The 22464-nt window shown below is 47.3% G+C and overlaps 1 protein-coding gene across 3 annotated transcripts in view; it reads left to right on the top strand.

The window, feature by feature from the left end:
- The window catches only part of FBXO47 (F-box protein 47), a 250634-nt gene that overhangs the window by 63465 nt on the left and 164705 nt on the right, over positions 1-22464 (top strand). For all 3 annotated transcript variants that reach the window (XM_030221122.1, XM_030221121.1, XM_030221124.1), the window contains exons 4-5: positions 7277-7353; positions 12511-12588. In XM_030221122.1, the coding sequence (XP_030076982.1) occupies positions 7277-7353; positions 12511-12588 (155 nt within the window). The remainder of the gene's footprint in view (positions 1-7276; positions 7354-12510; positions 12589-22464) is intronic.

Here is a 22464-nt window from a genome sequence, read left to right as displayed (position 1 = left end):
ACTAAATATAAATTGTGCGGGTCAGATTACAATCATCACACTTTTGGCAATCTCCCCACAGACCCTACCCCAGCTCCCAGCAGTATACCTAGGCAAACAAACAAATCTCATAAATTATTTAGAAATAAAATAAAGTTTATTCCAAAGGAAAAGAATAAATAATGTTTAGTTCAGCTGCATAAGCACAAGGCAAATCTGAAATACAGAAAAGAAACAGGGAGGCAATGTCCTCCCATCAGCTCCCTGACAGTGGAGGAAATATTATGCCCCCCCCCCCAACCCGAATCTTAGCTTGTCATATATTTATACATTTTTCTTCAGTACATCATATACAACAATATAGAAAATCAATTACACTTCCAGAACATCCTTTTATCATTGGTCCCCAATCAATTACTTACACGTATGCAGATATTAGAAACTTCTATCCTATCAGCTGTCAGTTCATATCCTGATTCCAAGCACTATTTCCTCACCTCCTACCTTATTCCTGTGTTACATGACTAGGCTATCTTTTCCTCGCAATCTGGGCCAACAACATCCTGTTATTCAACCCTGGGACTTTCCTAACTTCTGTCTTTTGCTACCTAAATATAATGTGGTTTCAAACTGTATAAAACATAGGAAATCTGACCCAAAGATTAATGTAAAATCTAAATGTCCATTAAAGTTATCTTAATTACATTCTATATGCATGTCCTTATCTTCTAAAGCTTGTAACAAAGTTCACAATCAAATTCTTATGCTGTCTTGCACAGTATCTTGCCCTATGTATGACCTTAGCACTGGTCAGCAAAAATGCAGAAAAAAGAGTTTTGTTCCATTCACATGATGTGTGTCCCTCTCCATAATCTTAAACAAACTTCTGTTACCCTTCCCACCCCCATACCATCTGTACCTCGCCTCTCCCCTTCTCCCATTGTGCTTGCCCAACAAATTGCGCTAAATACATAAACATGTTTGGTTCCTGTTTGGTCAGAAGGGTGAGTGTGGGTCACATTGCTGTCCTTGCACAATTTCTAAAGTTCACTCTGCTGTCTACCTTGATTTGCAAAGTGAAAATAACAGCACACATGGTAGTTGGGATATACAGGTCTTATAGGTAGTCTTGAATTCCACTCAGAGGGATGCTCTCCGTGTATTCCCGACCACCAAGCCCAAACTGCCCATTAAACTGGCCCCACAACTCCTCCTCTCCCTGGAAACCATAACAAGTCTCGTTCATCAGTGATGGGGCATGGAGGAGGGGAGAAGTGAAGGATATACTGTGAGGAGAGGGAAGGACCCACCTACAAGGGTAGGAGAAAGACAGACAGAAAACAAAGTGGGTCATTGAGAGGAACAGCGAAGAATGGTTACAATTAGATTGCAGTATCTGAGCATCCTCATACAAGGTGGGTATGGGAGTTCACAGCCTTCTTGAGACAGAGAGCCGTGTACTGGATCAAGAGACTTGGGAAAGTATTGTTCTGTACTATAAAGAAACGCTTGGGGGGGGGGGGGGGGGGGGGACAAAGGCAAGACAGGCAGTGGGTAATACAAGGCAGCGAATCCCAACAAGGATAATAATAAAGGAAAGAAAACTTACAATTAAGGCCCCAAAAGTACCACCTAACCCAGAAAACCAAGATTTGAAGGTGTTCCACCAACTCCCCTGGAACAAACCCTTATAATTATCAGCACCTACATGGGCAACATCACGAATATCATGGACAGCTCCCAAGACCACAGCAGATTTAGAATCTAGGTAGGTGCAACAAGATGTAGAATTTAAAATGCCACAGACACCACCTTCATGTGCTAACAACATATCTACTGCAAAAAGAGTATCAGTAACATATTTCATTATAGCATCTACCTGTTGTAAGGCAGTAAGAACTCTGCCTTGATGACAGGCAGTAATTTTCAGTACTGCATTCAAGCGCCGAATAGCAGTGCAATATTGAGCTGTAACTGCTGAACCAGCAAAAGATACCCAAGCAGTAGAGGAGAGTACATCATGAAGCCGCTTAGTCAAGGGGGAGGTGGTTTTTACATATTCAAATGCCATTCACAAGGATTCATCTAATTCTTCTTCTTCTATGGGGGAGGGGGGGTTGCAGATCTCATGTGTAAAAGGTAGAAGGGAAGCCAAATAGCATGTAACTGACCAATGGTATGGAAGGGACTGATAGGCCTATGAGCCACAAACAAAATAGTCCCACCAATGCCTAGATACCATCTGGAAAGGGCAAAGGCAGTTCGGTAACAGTAAGATATATTTCTACAGAATAGGGTGTAAGGACCATAGAAGAGCCATGGTGGCCCAAAATTACTTCTGATGACAACTCCCTTTTTTCCAGTGTCTAGATTCCACACCTGGTTTACATCCACATCCCAGAGGATATGATAATACTCAGTAGGCGTCTTGGCCATGGCTAGTTGGACCTCTTTAGGGACGTTAGAGAGGAACGAGGTGAAGTTGAGGCCAGGCCTGGCACCCAGGTTCCATTGGGAAGAAGGCGCATCTGACAGGCCTCAGGTGGATTGTGGTCTAATATAGGTCTGGTACCATTGTTAGTGAAGTAAAAAGGGATAGAAAGATAGAACTGCCCTTTATGAGTATACACGTGGGTTGTTGTTTTTAAATAGGTGCATACATATGATTGCAACTCTGTCCCAGCTCACTCCAAATTATACCCCCAGGAACACCTACATGCAGGTGGTGTAAAAGTAGGTGCAGTCTTGTGGTGTGCCATCTTTTAATGTGTACATACCAGGATGCAGTATTTTTTAAGTCATTTCTTTTTCAACCCACTAGACCAGTGGTTCTCAACCCAGTCCTTGGGACACTCCTAGCCTGTCAGTTTTTCAGGATACCTACAATGAATATTGTGAGCACTCTGGAGTGCTGGTGCGGGAAAAGGGGGATAGTGGTTCTTTTAGCCGTCAGGATCCCCGGTCATTCAGCTCAGCTAGGAGAGCAGTGCGCCCTCTAGGGGCCAAACTGCTGGAGAAAGCTTTAGTTAAGGAGGAAAACTACTCTCCCCAGAAGCCAGTGCAGGGTCAGCTGGACTCCCAGGAGAGGGAGGGGGGAATAACATTGGGAGATGAGGTCTGATCCTGGAAATGAGGAACAGCTAGGGGAGATTAGGGAGGAGGAGGATATGGTTTATGATAAAGAGGAGGTGGGAAAAGAAGGGGAGGAAGAGTGTATGGAAATGGCTGGTTTTGCTCTAACCCGGACAGACAAGGTGAAAGCTTTTGTGGCTCAGCATTGCCCCGGCTGTGGAGTTGGGGAAAGCTGGGAGTAAAGCAGTGGAGAAGAGTCTGGAGAGCACAACTTGCTACAGTACTGTCTGCTCACAAAAGGTAGTGCTGTTGAAAATTAGATTGTTTCTGAGCAGGATTGTGCACTGGAAAACTCAGACTGTATTGTGTAAGAGATGATGTGGCATCACCTAATCACCAAAACTGTCTGCTGATAAGATAGTGATGCTGGAGGTATGGTGGGATTTGAAGCAGAAAACTGCAATTGTCAAGGGGAAAATGAGTCTGCAATATGTAAAGATGGGAGGACGACCCATTAGGAGATAAAATCTACTGATTGAAGGAGGTGTTTAAGCCAGATTAATCTGGTGTTAAGAGAGCTGGAACAATAAAGAACTTTGATTGTTTTCTAACTGCTGTGAGTGTGCAAGAATTTCTTAAAATCTACAAGAAGGAGAGACAGAGAGGAAAAGTGAGGTGTCTGGCTAGCAAAGCTCAGGGAAGGCGGTGGAAGCTAAGCAGGGATGACCTTGGCCCCATCTGGAAGGGTGACCTGGCTACAATATGTATGAGATAGATTGGCATACAATGGAGGTAGTGCATACAACTGCTTCTCATGAATATTCATTATAGATAATCCTGAAATCCTGACTCTTATAAATACATATTTAAAACCAAAACAGAAACCATGTAGTACTAATAAAAGCTAGATCATAAGGCCATACAAACATTAAAACTTACGTTCAAATTATATTATTACATAAATCATAGCTAACCCATTAAAAGAAATGTACATACTCAGACAATAAGAGACATATACCTATTAGGGTCCCAAAGGGCACTGGCAGATTAGTCAAATAAAAGCTACAATGAAAACAGCCCAACGTAAAGTCAGCAAAAAATAAACAAAAAAACATGACATCAATAAAAATTAGAAAATCAATCCAGAGCAAAAACTTGATATAAATCCCAAAAGGAAAAACAAAAATACTTACAACTAGGAGCAGGATACACACTCGCAGAGTGACTCCTCCTCATTCAGCAGCCAACAAACTGCAGTTGCACTGGCAATAGAAAAGCCCAAAAAGCAAGTTTTAATGTTTGTGTGGTCTTATGATCTAGCTTTTAGTAGTACTACATGGTTTCTGGTTTTTTTTTTAATATGTATTTATGAATCTTTTGTTTTGAAGTATATTACTAATATATATATTAACATTTTAGTTTTGCTGTTTAATAAATTTTTTGTTGTTTTAATTATGTTGAATATACAAAATGTTTTACTATATATTATATACTAACAGTTTTGAAGATGTGATTTATGGATTTAGCTTTTATTTTAATTTTTATTATGAGTGTTTAGCTTTTGTATTATGTTTGTTTATATTTAATAAATTTGTTTGTTTTGATATACAATTATAGCCCCTGACGCAGCCTCTAGAGAGGCGAAACATGGCCATGTCGTGGTTTTTTTTTAAGTGGCTGGAATAAAAGCCTTTTAAACCATTGAAGATACCCCAAAGGAAGAAGTATTTGGCTACCTTTGAGAATAAAGAGGATCTATGTTGGAGAGGATGTGGACAGCTGGGTACTTATGAGCATCGGTGGTTGGATTGTACCAAAAGTAAACTATTTTGGGATCAAGTTTAGGAGACTATTCAAAAATGGATGAAGATTTAATGGAGAAATTCCCCGGACATATGTCTGTTGGGATGTTTCCCAGAAGGTTTAGAAAGGGATGCATTCAGACCACTTATTATGACTCTGCTTCTGGTAGCCAAGATGACTATAGTCAGAGCCTGGAAGGAAACCCGGAGCCCTACCTTCCCAACTTGGAAAGGTGTTTGCAAAGACCTTTGCAAATATAGTAAGATCACAACCCACCTTTATCGCCCAGGCAAAGCTGGTAAGTCCCAGAGGGGCAGATTTTTTCAGAGAGGTGAGTCTTTTTGAGCAAGCTGCAGGGGTGGTCAAGACGCAGATATGACCACCTTAGATTCTTCTAGAGAGGGACAATGTAGGTATGGGGCTCGCCTTCCGCGGTAGCAGTAATTGGAAGATTAAGGAGTTTTTACGAGAAGTGGGCCCAGATCATAGAGGACTGGTGAGTCGTAGAGGTCATCCAAGAAAGCTATGCCCTGGAGTTTGCCTGGCCTTTGCTGGATGCCTTCCTGGAGTCTCCCTGTTGGTCCCATCTAAAGGCAGGGACAGTTAAGCTTGTTGCAGCTCCAATGTAGTGCCAGTACTGCCAGATGAATGTAGTAAGGGGCAGTACTCGGTTGACATCATAGTGAGCAGCTGTTCAATCAGTAGATTGAAGACCAGGATGATTCTCTTGGCACTGCAAGCCTCCTGTCTCCTCCAAGGCCAGTGGGTACAAGTTGTCAAACAATGCAACAGCGGTGGCCTATATGAATTGGCAGGGAGGTATGAAGAGCTTGCAGGTTGCAGAGGAAACGGCAAAGCTAATGGACCTTTCTCATGGTTTATTTGTTCAGCAAGGAGAATCTCGGAGTTGCAGGCATTGTCTTGCAGAGAGTGTTCTAAGTGGGAAAAGGGGTACTTAACCCAGTTCCTTCCTTCCTAAGGTTGTCTCTCCTTTCCATGTCAACCAATGTATTTCTCTCCTGGTGTTGCGGAAGGCAAGAGGAAGGTGAAGAGTAGCATACGTTTCATTGCCTCTATGTCAGAGGCTGTTCTTCTTGTATTCGAAGAGGATAGAGGAGTTACGATGATTAGAGCACCTTTTTTTTTTTTAACAATGTAACTTTATTGAGTAAATGAGAGACATCTCAAAAAAGTATTAAAACAACCAGAAAGTTACTACAATGAAGAGGAAAGAACCCTACAATAAACCAGAAACAAATTACTTTCAATTTTTACAAACAGGTTTAACCCCCAAACTCTCCAGAATACCCAAATTAGAATATCTCTTTATCCTTTTTGGGGGGGCCAGAAGAAAGGGGAAGCAGTTTCTAAGGGAACCAAATTACAGCGGATTAAGGAAGCTATCCCTTTTGCCCTTAAACCCATTTGGCCAGGAGTCAGGTAGCTTCCTAGGTGGAGTGTGGTCTTATTCCCCTGCAGGGTATTTGCAAGGTGGTGACCCCAACATCTCTGCATTCCTTCATGAAACATAAACTGTATGTGCAGGCTCATCAGAATGTAGGAATTGGAGCATGGATGTTTGCCATGGTATTAGCAGTAGCCCACCCATGAAGATCACTACCTTGGTACTTTCCAAGAGTCAGGAGTGGTCTAAAGGCATGCTAAGAAAGAAGAAATTAGGTATTACCTGCTCATTTTCTTTCATTTAGTCCCTCTAGGCTAGTCCAGAACCCACAGCCCAAATCCAGGTCTAGTGCTAGACTGATTATAAACCGTGTCAATGCACTTTTTGAAAGGCAGTATAACAAAATTAAATAAATAAATGAGTACTGTATGTGAAGATGGAGCAGTTGCAGTTTGTTTTCATTTGCTGCTATTCCTGTGATTGAGAGGACAGTGTAATTGGACCAGTGGAGAGTTCCCCTATTAATATCTGGGAGCAGTCCCTACTAGTGGATGTGGAAAATATAAGTTCTTGCTTTACGCCTGTTAAAACAATTCACAGGCCTATATTCAGCTGGTGGCAGTCAGCGTTTTAAATTTGCTGTCACCTGTATTCCAGGATATTCAGTGCCAGCTAGAAACAGAAAAGCGCTTGTTCAAATCCCAAAGTGGCTTCTTGTTGTCTTGGTTTATACCTTGAGAGAAGGCAATGGCAAACATTCCTGTATCATGTCAAGGAAACCATGGGGGGACCTCATGTAGTCACCAGGAGTCTGGATCTGATTACATTTAAGCCATTGGATCTTTACTTTGTACCAAACAACTTCATGCTAGATTTGTGTGCAATGATCATTTTATGATGAAGTTTAAATTCTTTGTTTTATTAATCTGTACCCACTGCTACTGGTAATACAGGCAGTTTGTCAGCCAAGATCCAGACTTCAGCTGTATAGATCTTTTATTTTCTTGTGCTTTATAGGTTTATTATTTAAGAGGTGTACTCTTCTTCTGCCTACTAAAGAGAGACTCAAGTACATTCACAAGATACTTTCAGAGGTAAGAACAAGCTTATTTTATTGCTTCATAAAATTTAATTACTTTTCTAATTGTTAGTAATCGATGCTGTGAGTGAGACTTCTTATAGTATAAGATGTCATCCTTCACTGGTGGGAAGAGAGGAGTAAGAATCAAAAGGGAATGGTTTCAGTTGATGTCTCTTGTATCATAAAAACACTTATTATATATTGAGAAGAACCTACAAAGTTAAAAAGCAGATGTAAAATTCATATTTGAGTGTGCTACAGTAATGCTCTCTGCCCTCATCAGTCAGCCAATCTTGTGCAGAACCAACCAGAAAAAAGTTCACTGCTGATACTAGTCTATGTTATTTACTTATAAATGCTTCAAACTGTTCATAGGAATATTCCATAGGTTATGGGTTATGTCCCTCTACCAGCAGGCGGAGATAGAGAGAACTTCAGAGGTTTACTATATGTGGTCATGTGCAGTCACCTTAACTTCAGTATTCTCTCTATCTAGCAGGTGGATGGTCATATCTGTGCAGCTCTGGATTGATTGGCTCCTGGCCTGGTCCCCTGGGTCTAGTTGAGCTTCTGGGGTCTGAGGTGTCCCGGTCCTGGGACTTGGATGCACACCTGGTGGTGCCAGGTCCCTCCCTTCCTCCCCCTTCAACCCCTCTTCTCTGCCTGACTGGGGTTTGTGGTTCTCACTCTCCTGAATTTAAAAGGAGTCTGAGGTTTCTTTTGCTCCGGCGTCCTCTCCTGCCTTAAAATAAATAAATAAATGCCGTTTGAGCACTGTTTAAAAAAAAAAAAAAATCTCCTCAGTGTCATGCTGGTTTGCAATACTGGCTGAATGGTGTGAGGACCAACTTGGCATGTGAAGGTGATTCCAGAAAGGGTGAGTAGTCATCCTATCTGCGCGAGTAGGCAGAGCAAAAGCGGATCCCAGTGTGGGAGCCACTGGGCTGCTGCAATTTCCCGTGCTGGAGTTCCACTGTACAGCCCAACTCCGTGGAGCAGTGTGCTCCTTTCTTCCCAGCTCATTTTGGTGGGCGTAGGGCACTTGTTTTCTTGGGTGTGCGTGCGCGCTTGATGGCTCTATCTTTCTTGCCACTCCACATGGCAAAGCTGAAGCCCCAGCACTCCCCTGGGGCCTGATCTGCTTGCGGTTCAGGCAGTTTTATTTGTAGACTTTTCAGAAATGTGACTGGGGAACTGGTGTGGATCACTCCCAGTTTCTTCATATTGGTTATTTAAGGGCTTCTAAGAAAGGAGGCCTGGGGAGGTTTGCAGACTCCTGTGGGAGTCCTAGGGTCTCCCACAGCTTTCCAGGGGCGAGGTCGGAGACCTATTAGTTCCCTGCAGCTGTTCTGTGGCAGCGAGAGCCTTAAGCTGTAGCTTGGAAAGTACTAACTATCTGAAAGTCTTCTGGTAGAGATGCCTGTGCTTCACTTGGTGATTTTCACTAAGAATATTTCTAGACCCTCCTTAATGAGGTTCAGCGTGTGTGTACATCATTAATGGGAGGGAGAAAGGGATCAGGATTAGGGTTCCTACTGTAGGTTTTTCACTCTTTCCCTCTTCCCCTTTCTCAGAGCATGGCAGTACAGTTTGTTTAGTAGTCAGGCTTAGGGCTGTAGACTCCATGTTTCTGTGAGAAATGTTACATTTTGAGGCTAGGGCAGGCCTTTCAGGTTTCTCTCTGTTTCCATGGTAATCCTGCACCCTGTGTACTGCTCTGGTGGCATTTGCTGTGTGTGTACTGTTATCAAACTAGTTTTATTGAGGAGGGTGGCTGGCATTTCAGCCTGAAGGTTACAGGTTCAAGGCTGGTTTTATCCATCCTATTAGAAACTGGATTCAGCTAGATTTCCAGTGGGGCATATTTTATTTCATTCTCTCTTATTGCTTGCCTGGCCAAGTAGTTCTTACATGACTGGAACAGTTATCAGAATAGAGTACTAAAGATTGCCCTTCTCTCTGTCTCTTTGCACACTGATACTGGCCACACCTTTGCATACTAGCCTCAGCTACCCCGATATCTGCAGCGTACCCAGTACCTCTAATTGCTTCTATGGTATTTTTACTATAACTACTACTATAAATCATTTCTATAGCGCTACCAGTCGTACGCAGCGCTTCACAATTTTTGGCATCTTTTCATGGTAGGGGTACCTAAATTTCATGAGGAGTGGTCCAGGAGCTACTTCAGTGTAGAGGTAGCTTAATAGTCATTGTAATCAGCTTGAGAGTAAGCACAGAGCTCTAGGGGTACTGCTTCACGACCCACTGCAGCTTGCTTTCTGTAGTGCGCAATGGTGCAACAGCCATATTCTGCTACACCAGCTGTCTCTGGTTCTCAGCCGCACTTGTTAGTTCCAATGCGCAGCAGTTATAATGCACAGTCACACCAGCCAATTCTCGTCTCTATCTGTAAGAAATTAGCGCTGGCTTAGGCATCAGACCACTGATGTGGCTTCCAAGTCACATTTGGCAACCTGCCTTTTGGAAGTAATCTTGGGACTGGAGAAGATCTAGGGCCATTGGGTAAAGACCTGAGAGACTTCCAAGTCTCGGAGATTGCCAGGGGACGAGTTTAAGGATGATTTTTAATCCGCTTGGTTTGGCGTAGGTTTTGTGGGGCCAGGAAAACCACTTTCTGGGTTTCCACTTCCACTACGACAAGCCACCTGGCTGCTGATAGAATGAGCTCTGTTTCAACTCCAGGTCAACCTATGCCTGCTGCATCTTCCAATGATGGAATCTCAGTTCACTCCTTAGGCAGGACTCCTGTACTGGTTTCAGGAGGAGTGGACCAAGATTACCTCAGCTCAGATGTGTCTTAGTTTTTCTATTGCACAGTTACAACCTGGACTTCACTACAGATTTTTCTTGGAGTCTACATGCAAGCTCAAACGCTGTCAGGCAGTTCTTGCCGCCTTGCCAACGTTTCTTCCTTTAGGCACAGTCGAGTCTGTCCCCAATTGCAATTGGGGAATGGGAAGTTGTTCCCTTTGCTTTGTAGTTCTAACCAGGGAGCTTCCTTCCAGCTGAGTTTGAACATCATAAGAGTCTAGGGTGTTTACGGTTCAGCTTTTCACAATGGGAACCTTGCAGTGTATAATAGTTCTGTCTGGTGGGGAGAGTTTCTAGCCTCCAACCTCAAGGAAACTTAGTTTCATATTCCCAGTGCTCCTTGCTGCAGAGGGATCTTAGCGATTTATGACCATGTCATTCAGCCTTTCCATGTTGCCGAGGACACTTTTGCAAGGTCATGGTGGCAGCTTTCCTTCGTGAGGATGGATTGCAGGTTCAGCCATACCTCGTGACTGGCTGATTTGCGGCTCTCTCTATCAAGAGACTCTGCAAATTCTATCCAAGATACCTACTCGTCTTCAGTCCTTAGGATTGGTAATCAGTGTCACCAAGAGTCAGTTGTTTCCCTTACAAATCTTGGCTTATTGGGGAGTTCTGTTCCATATAGGCTTGGGAAGTCCTTTCTTTCTTTTGCTCCTCAGCAACAGGTGCCAACCCAAGACAGGTTTTACTTTCTCTACCAAGTCCAGGATATGGGAATAGGTTCAAGTTATGGGCACAAGGTTCTCTTTTTTGGACATTCCCCCATGGGCCTGAGTCGTATCAGACCACTTCAGGGGTTCCTTCTCTGCTTTGGTCCCCATCTCTATGGTTCCCTTCAAGCCAACTTAGTCTCAATGGGTGATTTCAACACAGCTTTTTGCTGATATTTCAGTTCTGTCTCCCTGAAGGTGGCTATCTGCAGCTTGTAGGCTGCTAGGCTATGCCGTAGCTGGCGGCAGCAGATTTCAGATCCCTTCCAGAAGGCAGTCAACTGCCTCCTCACTTGCCATATGTAGTTGAAGCAGGCTTATTTGCCAGTTTTCTTGTATGATTTGTTTTGGGTGTCAAATAAACAGACATTTGTGGCAGTCACAGCCTGCCGTTTGATGTGGTTGCGCTGCTGGGTGGTGAATGCAGGTTCTAATGATGGCTGGTTCAGCTCACTTTTCAGGGCAACTATTGTTTGAGGACTCCATGAAGTTGGTGGAAGACCTGGGTGACTTATAGACTCAACGTCTTCCTGAGGACATGTCTACAAGTTCTTTTCGGTTGGGTCAGGCTCGCCCTTATCTTTACGACACCAGGGCTATCGTCCTGGGCAGCCTAGTTTTCTTTAGCAATCCAGTCCAGGCAGGTTCTCGGAACTCCCAACGTCATCTGTTTGAGATCCTGTGGATTTCTATTGGTGACGGGCGCACAGTGCTGTCTTTTCTGCATACGGTGGTTTCTGCCTTCCATCCCTTTCCATCTTTTTCTCTTCCCGCTTCTTGGATGGTCACCATATACTCCTATACTATTTGGAAGTGACCAGCGAGTTCCATTGGTCAACTCTTTGCTTCTTGCTTTGCTCTGGACCATAGAAAGGTACCATAAGAAGACTCGCCATTTTTAGATTGGCAGATGTGGGCATAGCGGTTTTGAAGTTAAGGTGACTGCACATGACCACATATAGTAAACCTCTGAAGTTCTCTCTATCTCCGCCTGCTGGTAGAGGGACATAACCCACAAGTCTCTGGATTGATCTGTTGGGACTAATGGAAAGAAAATTATCAGGTAAGAACTAATTTTACCTTTTATATCATCATCAGTCATAATGGATGACACAAACCAACTAGATACAATGTTAGCTTGAACCTGACATATTCTTAGCTTTAAGGGGGCACCGCAAAAGCAGAGGACCTTAACTTATTTTTTGCATTGCTATGTTCACGAGTCCTATGTAGATTCCTGGTTGTTTCAGAATTGTGTCTTTTTCAAGATGGGTTTTCAGTGATCTTTTAAGACAGACCCCCAGATGTAGTCTCCTTTGCCAAAACACAGTGCTGTGTCAGGTCTCTTGAAGAATAAGTTTATTTTCTCAATCCATCGTCCTGCTGTTTTTCTCACGGAAGAGCCCTGCTGGTTTCACTACTCCTTTCCCTCGTATTCTTACCTTTGCAAAAATACCTCATCCAACCTGCAACTATGAATAACTCAAATATTAATTATTTATTAAATTGCAGCATTTTGTGGAAAATATTTTCTATATCTTTCTATATTTTTTATGTGTTAAAGTACTGGTTAAAGTCATTGCCCATCAAGATTAGTTATTAACAAATCTCATTTTTTGTAGGTCTCATGTTTCAAACTAGGTGGGTGTTCAGCTCCTTTGCAGTGTTTAGGTCTACCGTGCTATGGAGTGTTTCTACAGGTAAATTTTCCTTATGTTGAGTATTGGGTACCAGGTGAATCCTAATCCCAAATGTGTCTGTTTCAGGCTTTTAACTGTTGCTTGCCAGAGCTGAATGTGCTTTGCTTAGCTATGTCCTTGGATACTAGTACCATTGAGTGGCAGAGAAGGCTGTTCCTCCTCCTCAGCCAAACAAAGTCTGTCTTGTCCTTTTTATATGGAAGTTGGACTTTAGAAAACCATGTTCTGCAGCTGGGTCCAAGTCTCAGGCAGGTTTGCTGCTCGTTTTCTCTTAGCTTTTTCTTGTATTAGTAGTATTTATGGCTATCGTAATAATTATTTTCAAGTTTGGAAATTTAGTTGTGTGAAGCCCATAATTTAGGCACTTGTCCCTGATATCCAGTGCGATTTAACCGGTCAGCAACAGCCACTGACTGCCTAAATAATGTTTAACTGGCTAACCGCAAATATTCAGCAGGATATAACTGGTTATCTCTGCTGAATATTCATGATTAGCGCTTATATTCAGCACTGGGTTTAGCGATTAAATAGGACTGCATAAATAGTAGTCCTTTCTTTAACCACTAGGAACTTAACCCCAAATCAAAGATGAATTGGCTGGGGGAGACCTCCCAACCAGATTAGATGACTTTATTGGTCTTTGCAATATAATAGATGTCTGATTCCAGGAACAAGCCCAGGAACAGTGCTCCTCGAAGAAGATGGCTTTGAAGGCACCTAACTACCAATACCCTTCATGTGCTCCCAGTCAAAGGGAGGGCCCAACTCTCATTCATGTAGAACCCATACAGGTGTACCTCTCTCCCTTTTCTGTACAAGAGAAACAGAGATGTTGAACCCTTAATCTATGTCTGTATTATGGCGAGAGTGGATGCTTAACCAGTGTATTCTCCTAGGGCTTCTTCATTGCAAAATATCCTAATAAGTATAGCTTAGAATCAAGTGAAATTGTTTGGTGGGCTTGAATCACTCAATGTACTGCTTCCCAAAATAGCTGCATTCTAGGGAGCTTCCCTAGACCTTGCCTGCTAATTAGTCCCGCCAAACTGGCTCAGATTCTACCCAAGACTGTTCTCTGTTCGATTCAGGATCATTTCAATAATTTGGGTTCCATATCATCATGCTGATCAATCCATAGACTGGTTGTGTCCATCTACCAGCAGGTGGAGATAGAGAGCAATCCTTTTGCCTCCCTATATGTGGTCATGTGCTGCCGGAAACTCCCCAGTATGTTCTCTATCTCAGCAGGTGGTGGTCACACACAGCAACAGCTCTGGCTAGGTCTCCAAGCCTAATGTTTAGGTTTTGTTGAGTACCTGGGGTTGAGGACTCTTCTTGAGCAAGTGCAAACCTGGTGGTGCCAGGTCCCTCCTTTTCTCCCCCGTCCCGCTGACTCCGTTTAAAAAAAAAAAAAAATTTTTTGGACGTCCTTAAGGGCGTTTATTTCAACGTTTATTTAAACGTTTATTGCAGCTACTCACTGGGACACCATTTCGTTACAGCTCGGAGCGAGAAGCAGGTAATTTTTACCTTTTTATAGCGGGCGGGGGTTCCCCGATCGGTCTCCAATGGCCTATGGCGTCGGAGGGCGAGGGCGCAAAGATTCGCTCCCCGGACAGCGTGTGCGCTTCTAACGGCGATGCGGGGGTCTTAAAGTCTGATTCGCCCCTGTTGGGTGTCAGTTTGGAGGCCGGTCAGTGTCCCGGTTCTTCCTCCGGTGCGGCGGTTTTTCCCGCCATAAACGCCCATCTCCCGCTGCTCGCCTCCGCCATCTTGGCCGGCCACTCTGCTCGGACGGCTTCTTCTTGGGCCGCCCTTTAGGTGGGAGACGTTAATGCTATGGCCGCCCTTGATTTGGGCGACGGCAAAAAAGCGGCCAAAGTTAAGCGCCGTTCTTCCCGCGCGGCTCCTTCGCGGAGTGTCGCGCTGGACGCCATTTTGGATGCGCAGCATGTTTCTCCCCCGCTCTTGCGAGCACCGGTTGAGGGTGCGTCTAGGGCTGTGGCCCAGGCTGGTGAAGTGCACAGTCTGGGGGGTTTCTCCCCCGAGTTCATTTTGCTGCTGCATCAGGCCTTCCTTATGCAAAACGCTGCCCCTGCTCCCTTGTCCGATAAAGGGGTTGAGGCCCCCGGAAGTAAACGCCGTCGGGTGGATTTCCAGGCCTTAGAGGGCTCTGTCTCCTCTGATGTAGATGAGGGCAGCGTATCTGAGTTCTCCCAACGGTTCTTTGGGGATTCCTTGGAGGAGACGGATTCCCGCTCGGATGGAGCGGATGACCCCTCTGCAGCGCGGATCTTTTGCTCAGAGGATTTGCCCAACCTGTTAGTGCAGGCCATGAGCATTTTGAAGATTTCCTCTCCGGAGGACGTCTCTCCTTCAGCCCCTGTTGGCTCCGCCATTATGCCGGGGACGAAGCGCCTGCCTAGAACCTTCCACGTGCATGATGCCATGCACACCTTGATTTCGGCTCAATGGGATGTCCCAGAAGCGAGCCTCAAAGTGGCTAGGGCTATGTCCCGCCTTTATCCTCTGCCTGAAAGTGAACGGGAGGCCTTTCTTTGGCCTACAGTGGATTCTTTAATCACTGCGGTGACTAAAAAAACGGCGTTGCCGGTGGAAGGTGGCATGGCCCTAAAGGACGCCCAAGACAGAAGATTGGAGGCGGCCTTAAGGTCGTCCTTCGAGGCGGCTGCTTTAAGTTTGCAGGCCTCAGTTTGCGGCTCCTATGTGGCCAGGGCGTGCCTGACGATTGTGCAGCGGGCTTCCCCCTCGGATCCTTCCTTGAGGGCTGATTGGCCGGCCCTGGAATCGGGCTTGGCTTATTTGGCAGACTTGCTGTATGATGTCTTGAGAGCCTCGGCTAAAGGCATGGCTCAGACAGTCTCTGCGCGGCGGTGGCTTTGGCTGAAGCACTGGTCTGCTGACCACGCCTCTAAGTCCCGCCTGGCTAAGTTGCCTTTTAAAGGCAAGCTGCTCTTTGGGGTCGAGCTGGACAAAATTGTGACCCATCTCGGCACGTCTAAGGGCAAGAGGTTACCAGAGGTCAGGGCTCGGGCCAGTGCTCGCCCCAGTAACTCCAGAGGACGGTTTCAGGAAGCCCGTCGGTACCGCCCGGGCAAGTTGGGCTCCTCTGCCCTCTCTTCCTTCAAAAGGAACTTCTCCCCCAAGCAGCATTCCTTTCGCAGAGACCGCCGTCCCGGAGGTGCGCCCTCCGGTCCTCCCCCAGGGTCTCGTACCCAATGACGGGGCCCTGGTCCATGGCCCAGTGCAGATTGGAGGACGCCTGTCCTCGTTTCTGGGCGAGTGGACCACAATAACTTCAGACGCTTGGGTGCTGGAAGTCATCAGAGATGGCTACAAGCTAGAGTTCTGCCGACCCTTAAGAGACGGGGTTGTACTCTCTCCCTGCAAGTCTCCGGTCAGAGCTGTGGCAGTGCAGCAGACTTTGGACAATCTGATCCGCCTGGGTGCGGTCGTTCCGGTGCCAGAAAATCAGCTTGGCAAGGGACGTTACTCCATTTACTTTGTGGTACCAAAGAAAGGAGGTTCTGTACGGCCTATCCTCGACCTCAAAGGGGTCAATCGGGCCTTGAAAGTTAGGCACTTTCGCATGGAGACTCTCCGCTCTGTTATAGCGGCAGTGAAGGCAGGGGAGTTCCTGGCATCCTTGGACATCAAGGAAGCGTACTTGCATATTCCCATTTGGCCTCCTCATCAACGCTTTCTGCGTTTTGCAGTCCTGGGCCGACACTTCCAGTTCAGAGCCCTCCCGTTCGGGTTGGCTACTGCTCCGCGGACCTTCTCCAAAGTAATGGTGGTCATCGCGGGCTTCCTGCGAAAGGAAGGAGTACAAGTCCATCCTTATCTGGACGACTGGTTGATCCGAGCCCCCTCCTATGCAGAGTGCGGCAAAGCCGTGGACCGGGTGATTGCTCTTTTGAGCTCCCTGGGGTGGATCATCAACTGGGAGAAAAGCCAGCTGCGCCCGACTCAGTCCCTAGAGTATCTGGGAGTTCGATTCGACACCCAAGTGGGCAGAGTGTTCCTGCCGGACAATCGGATTGTCAAACTTCAGGCTCAGGTGGACCAGTTCCTAGTAGCCTCTCCTCTTCGGGCTTGGGACTATGTGCAGCTGTTGGGCTCTATGACGGCCACGATGGAAGTAGTGCCCTGGGCCCGGGCTCATATGAGACCACTGCAACTCTCTCTGCTGCAGCGCTGGACTCCAGTGTCGGAGGATTATACTGTGCGCCTTCCCTTGGAACCACCCGTGCGCAAAGCGCTGAGCTGGTGGCTGAAGACAGACAAGTTGTCTGCAGGAATGCCTCTTGTGACCCCGGAGTGGATTGTCGTCACGACGGACGCCTCTTTGACAGGCTGGGGAGCCCACTGCTTGGAAAGGACAGCGCAGGGGCTCTGGTCTCCTGCAGAGGCAAAGTGGTCTATCAACCTCCTGGAACTCAGAGCCATTCGGTTGGCGCTTTTGGAGTTCCTCCCGGTACTGGCGTTGAAGCCAGTACGGGTCCTGTCGGACAATGCCACGGCTGTGGCCTATGTTAACCGCCAGGGAGGTACCAAGAGCGCCCCTCTAGCCAAGGAGGCCATGAATCTATGCCAGTGGGCGGAAGCGAACCTGGAACAGCTGTCAGGGGCCCACATTGCCGGAGTCATGAATGTCAAGGCGGACTTTCTCAGTCGCCATACCTTGGATCCCGGAGAGTGGCAGTTATCGGCTCAGGCATTCTTGGAAATCACGAGGCCCTGGGGCCAGCCCAGCCTAGATCTGACGGCGTCATCGGCCAATTGCCAAGTGCCGCGCTTTTTTAGCAGAGGACGGGACCCTCGATCTCTGGGAGTAGATGCTCTTCTCCAACAGTGGCCGACACAGGAGCTTCTCTATGTGTTCCCATCCTGGCCCATGTTGGGCAGGGTGCTAGACCGGGTGGCAAAGCATCCGGGCCGGGTAATCCTGGTGGGTCCGGACTGGCCCAGACGTCCCTGGTATGCGGACTTGATCAGGCTCTCAGTGGACGGTCCTCTGCGGCTGCCAGCGGAGCAGGGCCTGTTGCACCAGGGTCCCGTGGTGATGGAGGATCCCTCCCCCTTTGGTCTTACGGCCTGGCTATTGAGCGGCAGCGTCTGAGGAAGAAGGGCTTCTCAGACAAGGTCATCGCCACTATGCTGAGAGCGAGGAAGCGCTCTCCTTCTACTGCTTACGCCAGGGTTTGGCGTACCTTTGCAGCGTGGTGTGAAGCAGGCTCACTTTCTCCCTTCACTGCTCCAATTTCTTCAGTGTTGGCGTTCCTGCAAGAAGGTCTGGAGAAAGGCCTGTCGCTCAGTTCCCTTAAAGTCCAGGTAGCGGCTCTGACTTGCTTCAGGGGCCGCCTGAAGGGTGTTTCCCTGGCTTCACAGCCAGATGTGGTGCGCTTTCTTAAGGGAGTTAATCACCTGCGCCCTCCTCTGCACTCAGTGGTGCCTGCGTGGAATCTCAACCTGGTGCTAGGAGCCTTGCAGAAGCCGCCTTTTGAACCCTTGTTGAGGGCATCTCTGAAAGACCTGACGTTGAAAGCAGTCTTTTTGGTGGCTATCACTTCAGCCAGAAGAGTTTCCGAGCTCCTGGCGCTCTCTTGTCGAGAGCCTTTTCTGCAGTTCACTGAGGCAGGAGTGTCTATTCGCACAGTGCCTTCCTTCCTGCCCAAGATTGTTTCTCGCTTCCATGTGAATCAGCAGCTCTGTCTCCCATCCTTTCGTAGGGAGGACTACCCAGAGGAATATTCTGCTCTCAAATATCTAGATGTGAGACGAGTCATCATCAGATACTTGGAAGTGACCAATGATTTCCGGAAGTCGGATCATCTGTTTGTCCTGTTTGCAGGTCCTCGTAAGTGTCTGCAGGCTGCTAAGCCTACAGTGGCAAGATGGGTCAAGGAAGCCATTGCAGCGGCTTATGTGGCCGCAGGGAAGGTGCCGCCTATCCAGCTGAAGGCTCACTCCACTAGAGCTCAGGCGGCCTCGATGGCAGAGGCCGGGTCCGTCTCCTTGGAAGAGATTTGCAAGGTGGCAACTTGGGCATCGGCCCATACCTTCTCCAGGCATTACCGCTTGACTGTGGCTGCTCGGGCGGAGGCCCGGTTTGGAGCTTCAGTGTTGCAGTCAGGGATTTCAATGTCCCGCCCTGGGTGAGTACTGCTTCGGTACATCCCACCAGTCTATGGATTGATCAGCATGATGATATGGAAGGTAAAATTATGTATCATACCTGATAATTTTCTTTCCATTAATCATAGCTGATCAATCCATAGCCCCTCCCAGATATCTGTACTGTTTATATTCTGGTTGCATTTCAGATTCAAGTTTAGTCTTCAGTTCCTGTTCAGGAGGACTTCGTGTTCAAGTTTTTTCAATTGGATTCTTCAAGAGTTGAGACGAGTTTGTGTTACAGTGAGCTGCTGCATTCCTCTCCCCTCCGTTTTACGGGGCTGGATTGAGACCTAAATTCTGCCGGCGCTCCCTCCCGCTTCGTGCGGCTGTAGGGCAGCTTTGTATCCCTCCCGCTTCGGCGGTGGTAGGGTCAGTCAGCTCCTCCCGCGGTTGCGGTTGCAGGATAAGCCAGATCCCCCCCGCATCGGCGGGGTGGTGTCCCTCCCCCGCTCCGCGGGGATGAGCTGGACGGATTCCCCTCCCCTGTTTCGGCGGTGGTGAGCTGGGCAGAGTGTCCCTTTGTGGTTGTAATTCTCTTAGTGCTGAGTCCTGCGGATGGAGCTTGGATATCGACATACTGAGGAGTTTCCGGCAGCACATGACCACATATAGGGAGGCAAAAGGATTGCTCTCTATCTCCACCTGCTTGTAGATGGACACAACCAGTCTATGGATTGATCAGCTATGATTAATGGAAAGAAAATTATCAGGTATGATACATAATTTTACCTTCTCCAAGGATAAGAAGGCCTTCTTATTCTCACATCTGAGTGATGTCGTCTGACGGAGCCTGGTGCGGACACTGACTAGCAAGTGAAGTAGAAAGTGGTGTCCTCCCACCCAACATGTAAGCACAGATCCTCCGGTCTTCTTTTTTCCATGGAGCTGAGAGGACATGTTCGGGTGTACTCTCCTCACGCTTTGCTCTTTGATTTTTCTAAGTACCGTACCATGCAGGTATTTTTCTTATTTTGCTTATATTTTTTCTCAGCTTTTTCCTCATCTCCCCTATTTATTTTTTCTACTCTTTTAAGTTTTCTTTCTTTTCGGTTGAGGCTGCAGTCCCAATCTCAATTTGAACACTGACCCTTTTTGAGAGTTCAAGATTGAGGAGTTTAATTTGACTGAGACTCTTTTTTTTTGGTCTCACAGAGGACCCCCATTAGCTTCAAGAGGGTGCGCCCATTGTAGATGGGTGATTCTGCCATGGACCCACACAATTGGTGCATTGGGCCAGATCATGACCCCAGGTGAGAACTCAGCGGGTGCGACAGGCTCAAAGAGAGCAACTTTTTGGCTCCTTGAAGGCTGGAACATAGACTTCAGCACCAGCAGCATCGACCTCCATGGCTGCTCCGACTTCGGCATCTACTGGGAGTGCACCGGCATTGAGTGGATCGCCACCTGCCTTGACAGTGGGCGCTGATAGCAGACCTGGGAACTAGTCAGCATCGGAACCGACACCAAGGACACATACGGATTCGGCGGCCTCCTCATCGGCACCCGGGGGATTGAGGCTGTTTGTATTGGGGGAAGCCCAAGAAGCATAAGCATCTGTCTTCCTCCATACACGGTGCCGGGAGCATCAGGACATTGGATCCTCTGATACCCAAAGAAGCGTCTGCATTGGGAACAGCACTCTCCCTCCTTAGAAGAGGTGCCAGTGTGCAAGTCCTCGAGTTGTCTGGTCCCCACCATCAGTTGGGCACAGATGTCTTCTCAGACTGCATCTGCCCTAGCTACCATGCCTTTGCCAATGCCCACTTTTGATGAGCGGTTTCGCAGCCTGCTCCAAAAAGAGCTGGCGCAGTTGCTGCAGGGGCTCCCTGTTGGTATCGAAGGCGCTTGCGCCAACAGTGGAACAGCCCCAGGCTCTCTCCGAGGCTACATTGGTGCTGGTGCCTAGATTTTCAATGCTGGCACCTTGCAGGGTGTCAACGTCAATGTTGGGGCAGGCAGTACTGCCTTCTGCCTTGAGGAAGGAAGCTTCCCCAGAGTCTGAGAGGAGGGCTTCACCTCGAGGCTCTTCAGAGTGTGGACATCGCTCCACCAGGCCGAAGTCGATACATGCTTATTCACCTGCTCCTGAGTATGAGAAATTGTCTGATTGGGACAACATGGGAGTCAGATGAAGATCCACATTACTTTTTGGAGGAGGAGTCATATGGAATTGCATCTAATACCTCTCCTCAACGGAGGGAGTTTGTGATGGGTGCAGCTGACCTATTTAAGTTGGAGACAGAGGAGGAGTCCTAAGCAGAGACCTTGGTCTGTCTCCTCCTAAGGAAATGGTCACTGTACCATTGCACCCTATCCTTAAGGACATGCTGTTGAAGACCTGGGAATCTCCCCTCACAGTGCAGGTCGCACCCAAGAAGGTGGATATGCAGTATCGTAGCCAGAAGGATTCCGAATTTGAGAAGGCACAATTGCTGCACAACTCCATGGTGGTCAAATCTGCTCTTGAATGGGCCAAGAGTTCTCAGTCTCACACCTCGGCATCCCCGGGATGAGAGGTCAGGACTTTGGATTCATTTGGAAGAAAGACTTTACTGGCCTCGATGCTTGTTGCCTACATCCAGTCCTACCAGGTCTACACGAGTCTTTACTTGGAGTCTCTGGTGAACAGTGTACTGACTCTGGCAGACTCTCTCTCTTTGGAGCAGGCCGCAGAGCTTTGCCAGCTAGCCACAAGCAGATAATAGGCATTATCTGGCCGGGGCGCCTATGATACTTTTGATATTGTGTCCAGACTCTCTGGAATGGGTGTGGGAATGCGCAGACTCTTCTGGCTGCATGTCTCTGACCTGGAACCAGCGGTTCAAGAGAGATTGGTGGATGTGCCATGCCAAGTGGACAGTTTGTTTGGAGAGAAAGTGGAAGAGGTTGCTGACCTCATTAAGAAACATACGGATACTATCCACACTCTCCCAGCATCCTCCATCTGCATCTTCTTCAATAAGAAGAATTTCGACCAGGTCTAGGCAGCATTCCTATTACTCTCAAAGGTATAGGTTCTCTCCTCCCGCTCGCTTCACTCAGGCTACTCAGGCCCAGTGTCCCAGGCCTCACAAGCCCTGTCCTCAGAAGTCCAAGTTGGCTCCCCAGTCAAAACAAGGCACTGGCTTTTGACTAGCTGCAGCAGAGCATAGCCACTCAAAGAATATCCGTCCCAGATGGCCTACCGATCGGAGGGAGGCTCACCTATTACCAGCACAGATAGCCCCTTGTAACCTTCAACCAGTGGGTTCTTCAAATAGTCCATCTCGGCTGCACACTAAATTGGCGTCAGAGATGCCCAAATTGCCCACTGAGAGTGTCTTTCATAAGCTCGAACAACTGTCTGGCAGACAGATTGAGCAGGATATTGCAACTGCACGAGTGGTCTCTCAGCATGGGCGTAACCCAGATCTTCAGAGAGTGGGGCACCCCCCTCTGTGGATCTTTTTGCCACTCATCTCAACAACAAAGCCCCTTGAATTCTGCCCCAGGCTCTCCCTCTTCTTCTGGAGTTGTCTTCTGAAAATCCATGGAGATTGGCTTGTTTTCTGATCCTCATCGTGCAGAACAACTGTTCCCTTCTGTACCCCAACCTCCAATCTCTGGCCCTCACAGTTTGGATGTTGAGAGCATAGAACTCAAACCCCTCTGATTGCCTGAGGGTATCTCCCGTAT

Source organism: Microcaecilia unicolor, chromosome 12, assembly GCF_901765095.1.
Source record: "Microcaecilia unicolor chromosome 12, aMicUni1.1, whole genome shotgun sequence".
NCBI classification, from domain to species: domain Eukaryota; kingdom Metazoa; phylum Chordata; class Amphibia; order Gymnophiona; family Siphonopidae; genus Microcaecilia; species Microcaecilia unicolor.
This window is presented reverse-complemented; position numbering and strand designations above follow the sequence as displayed.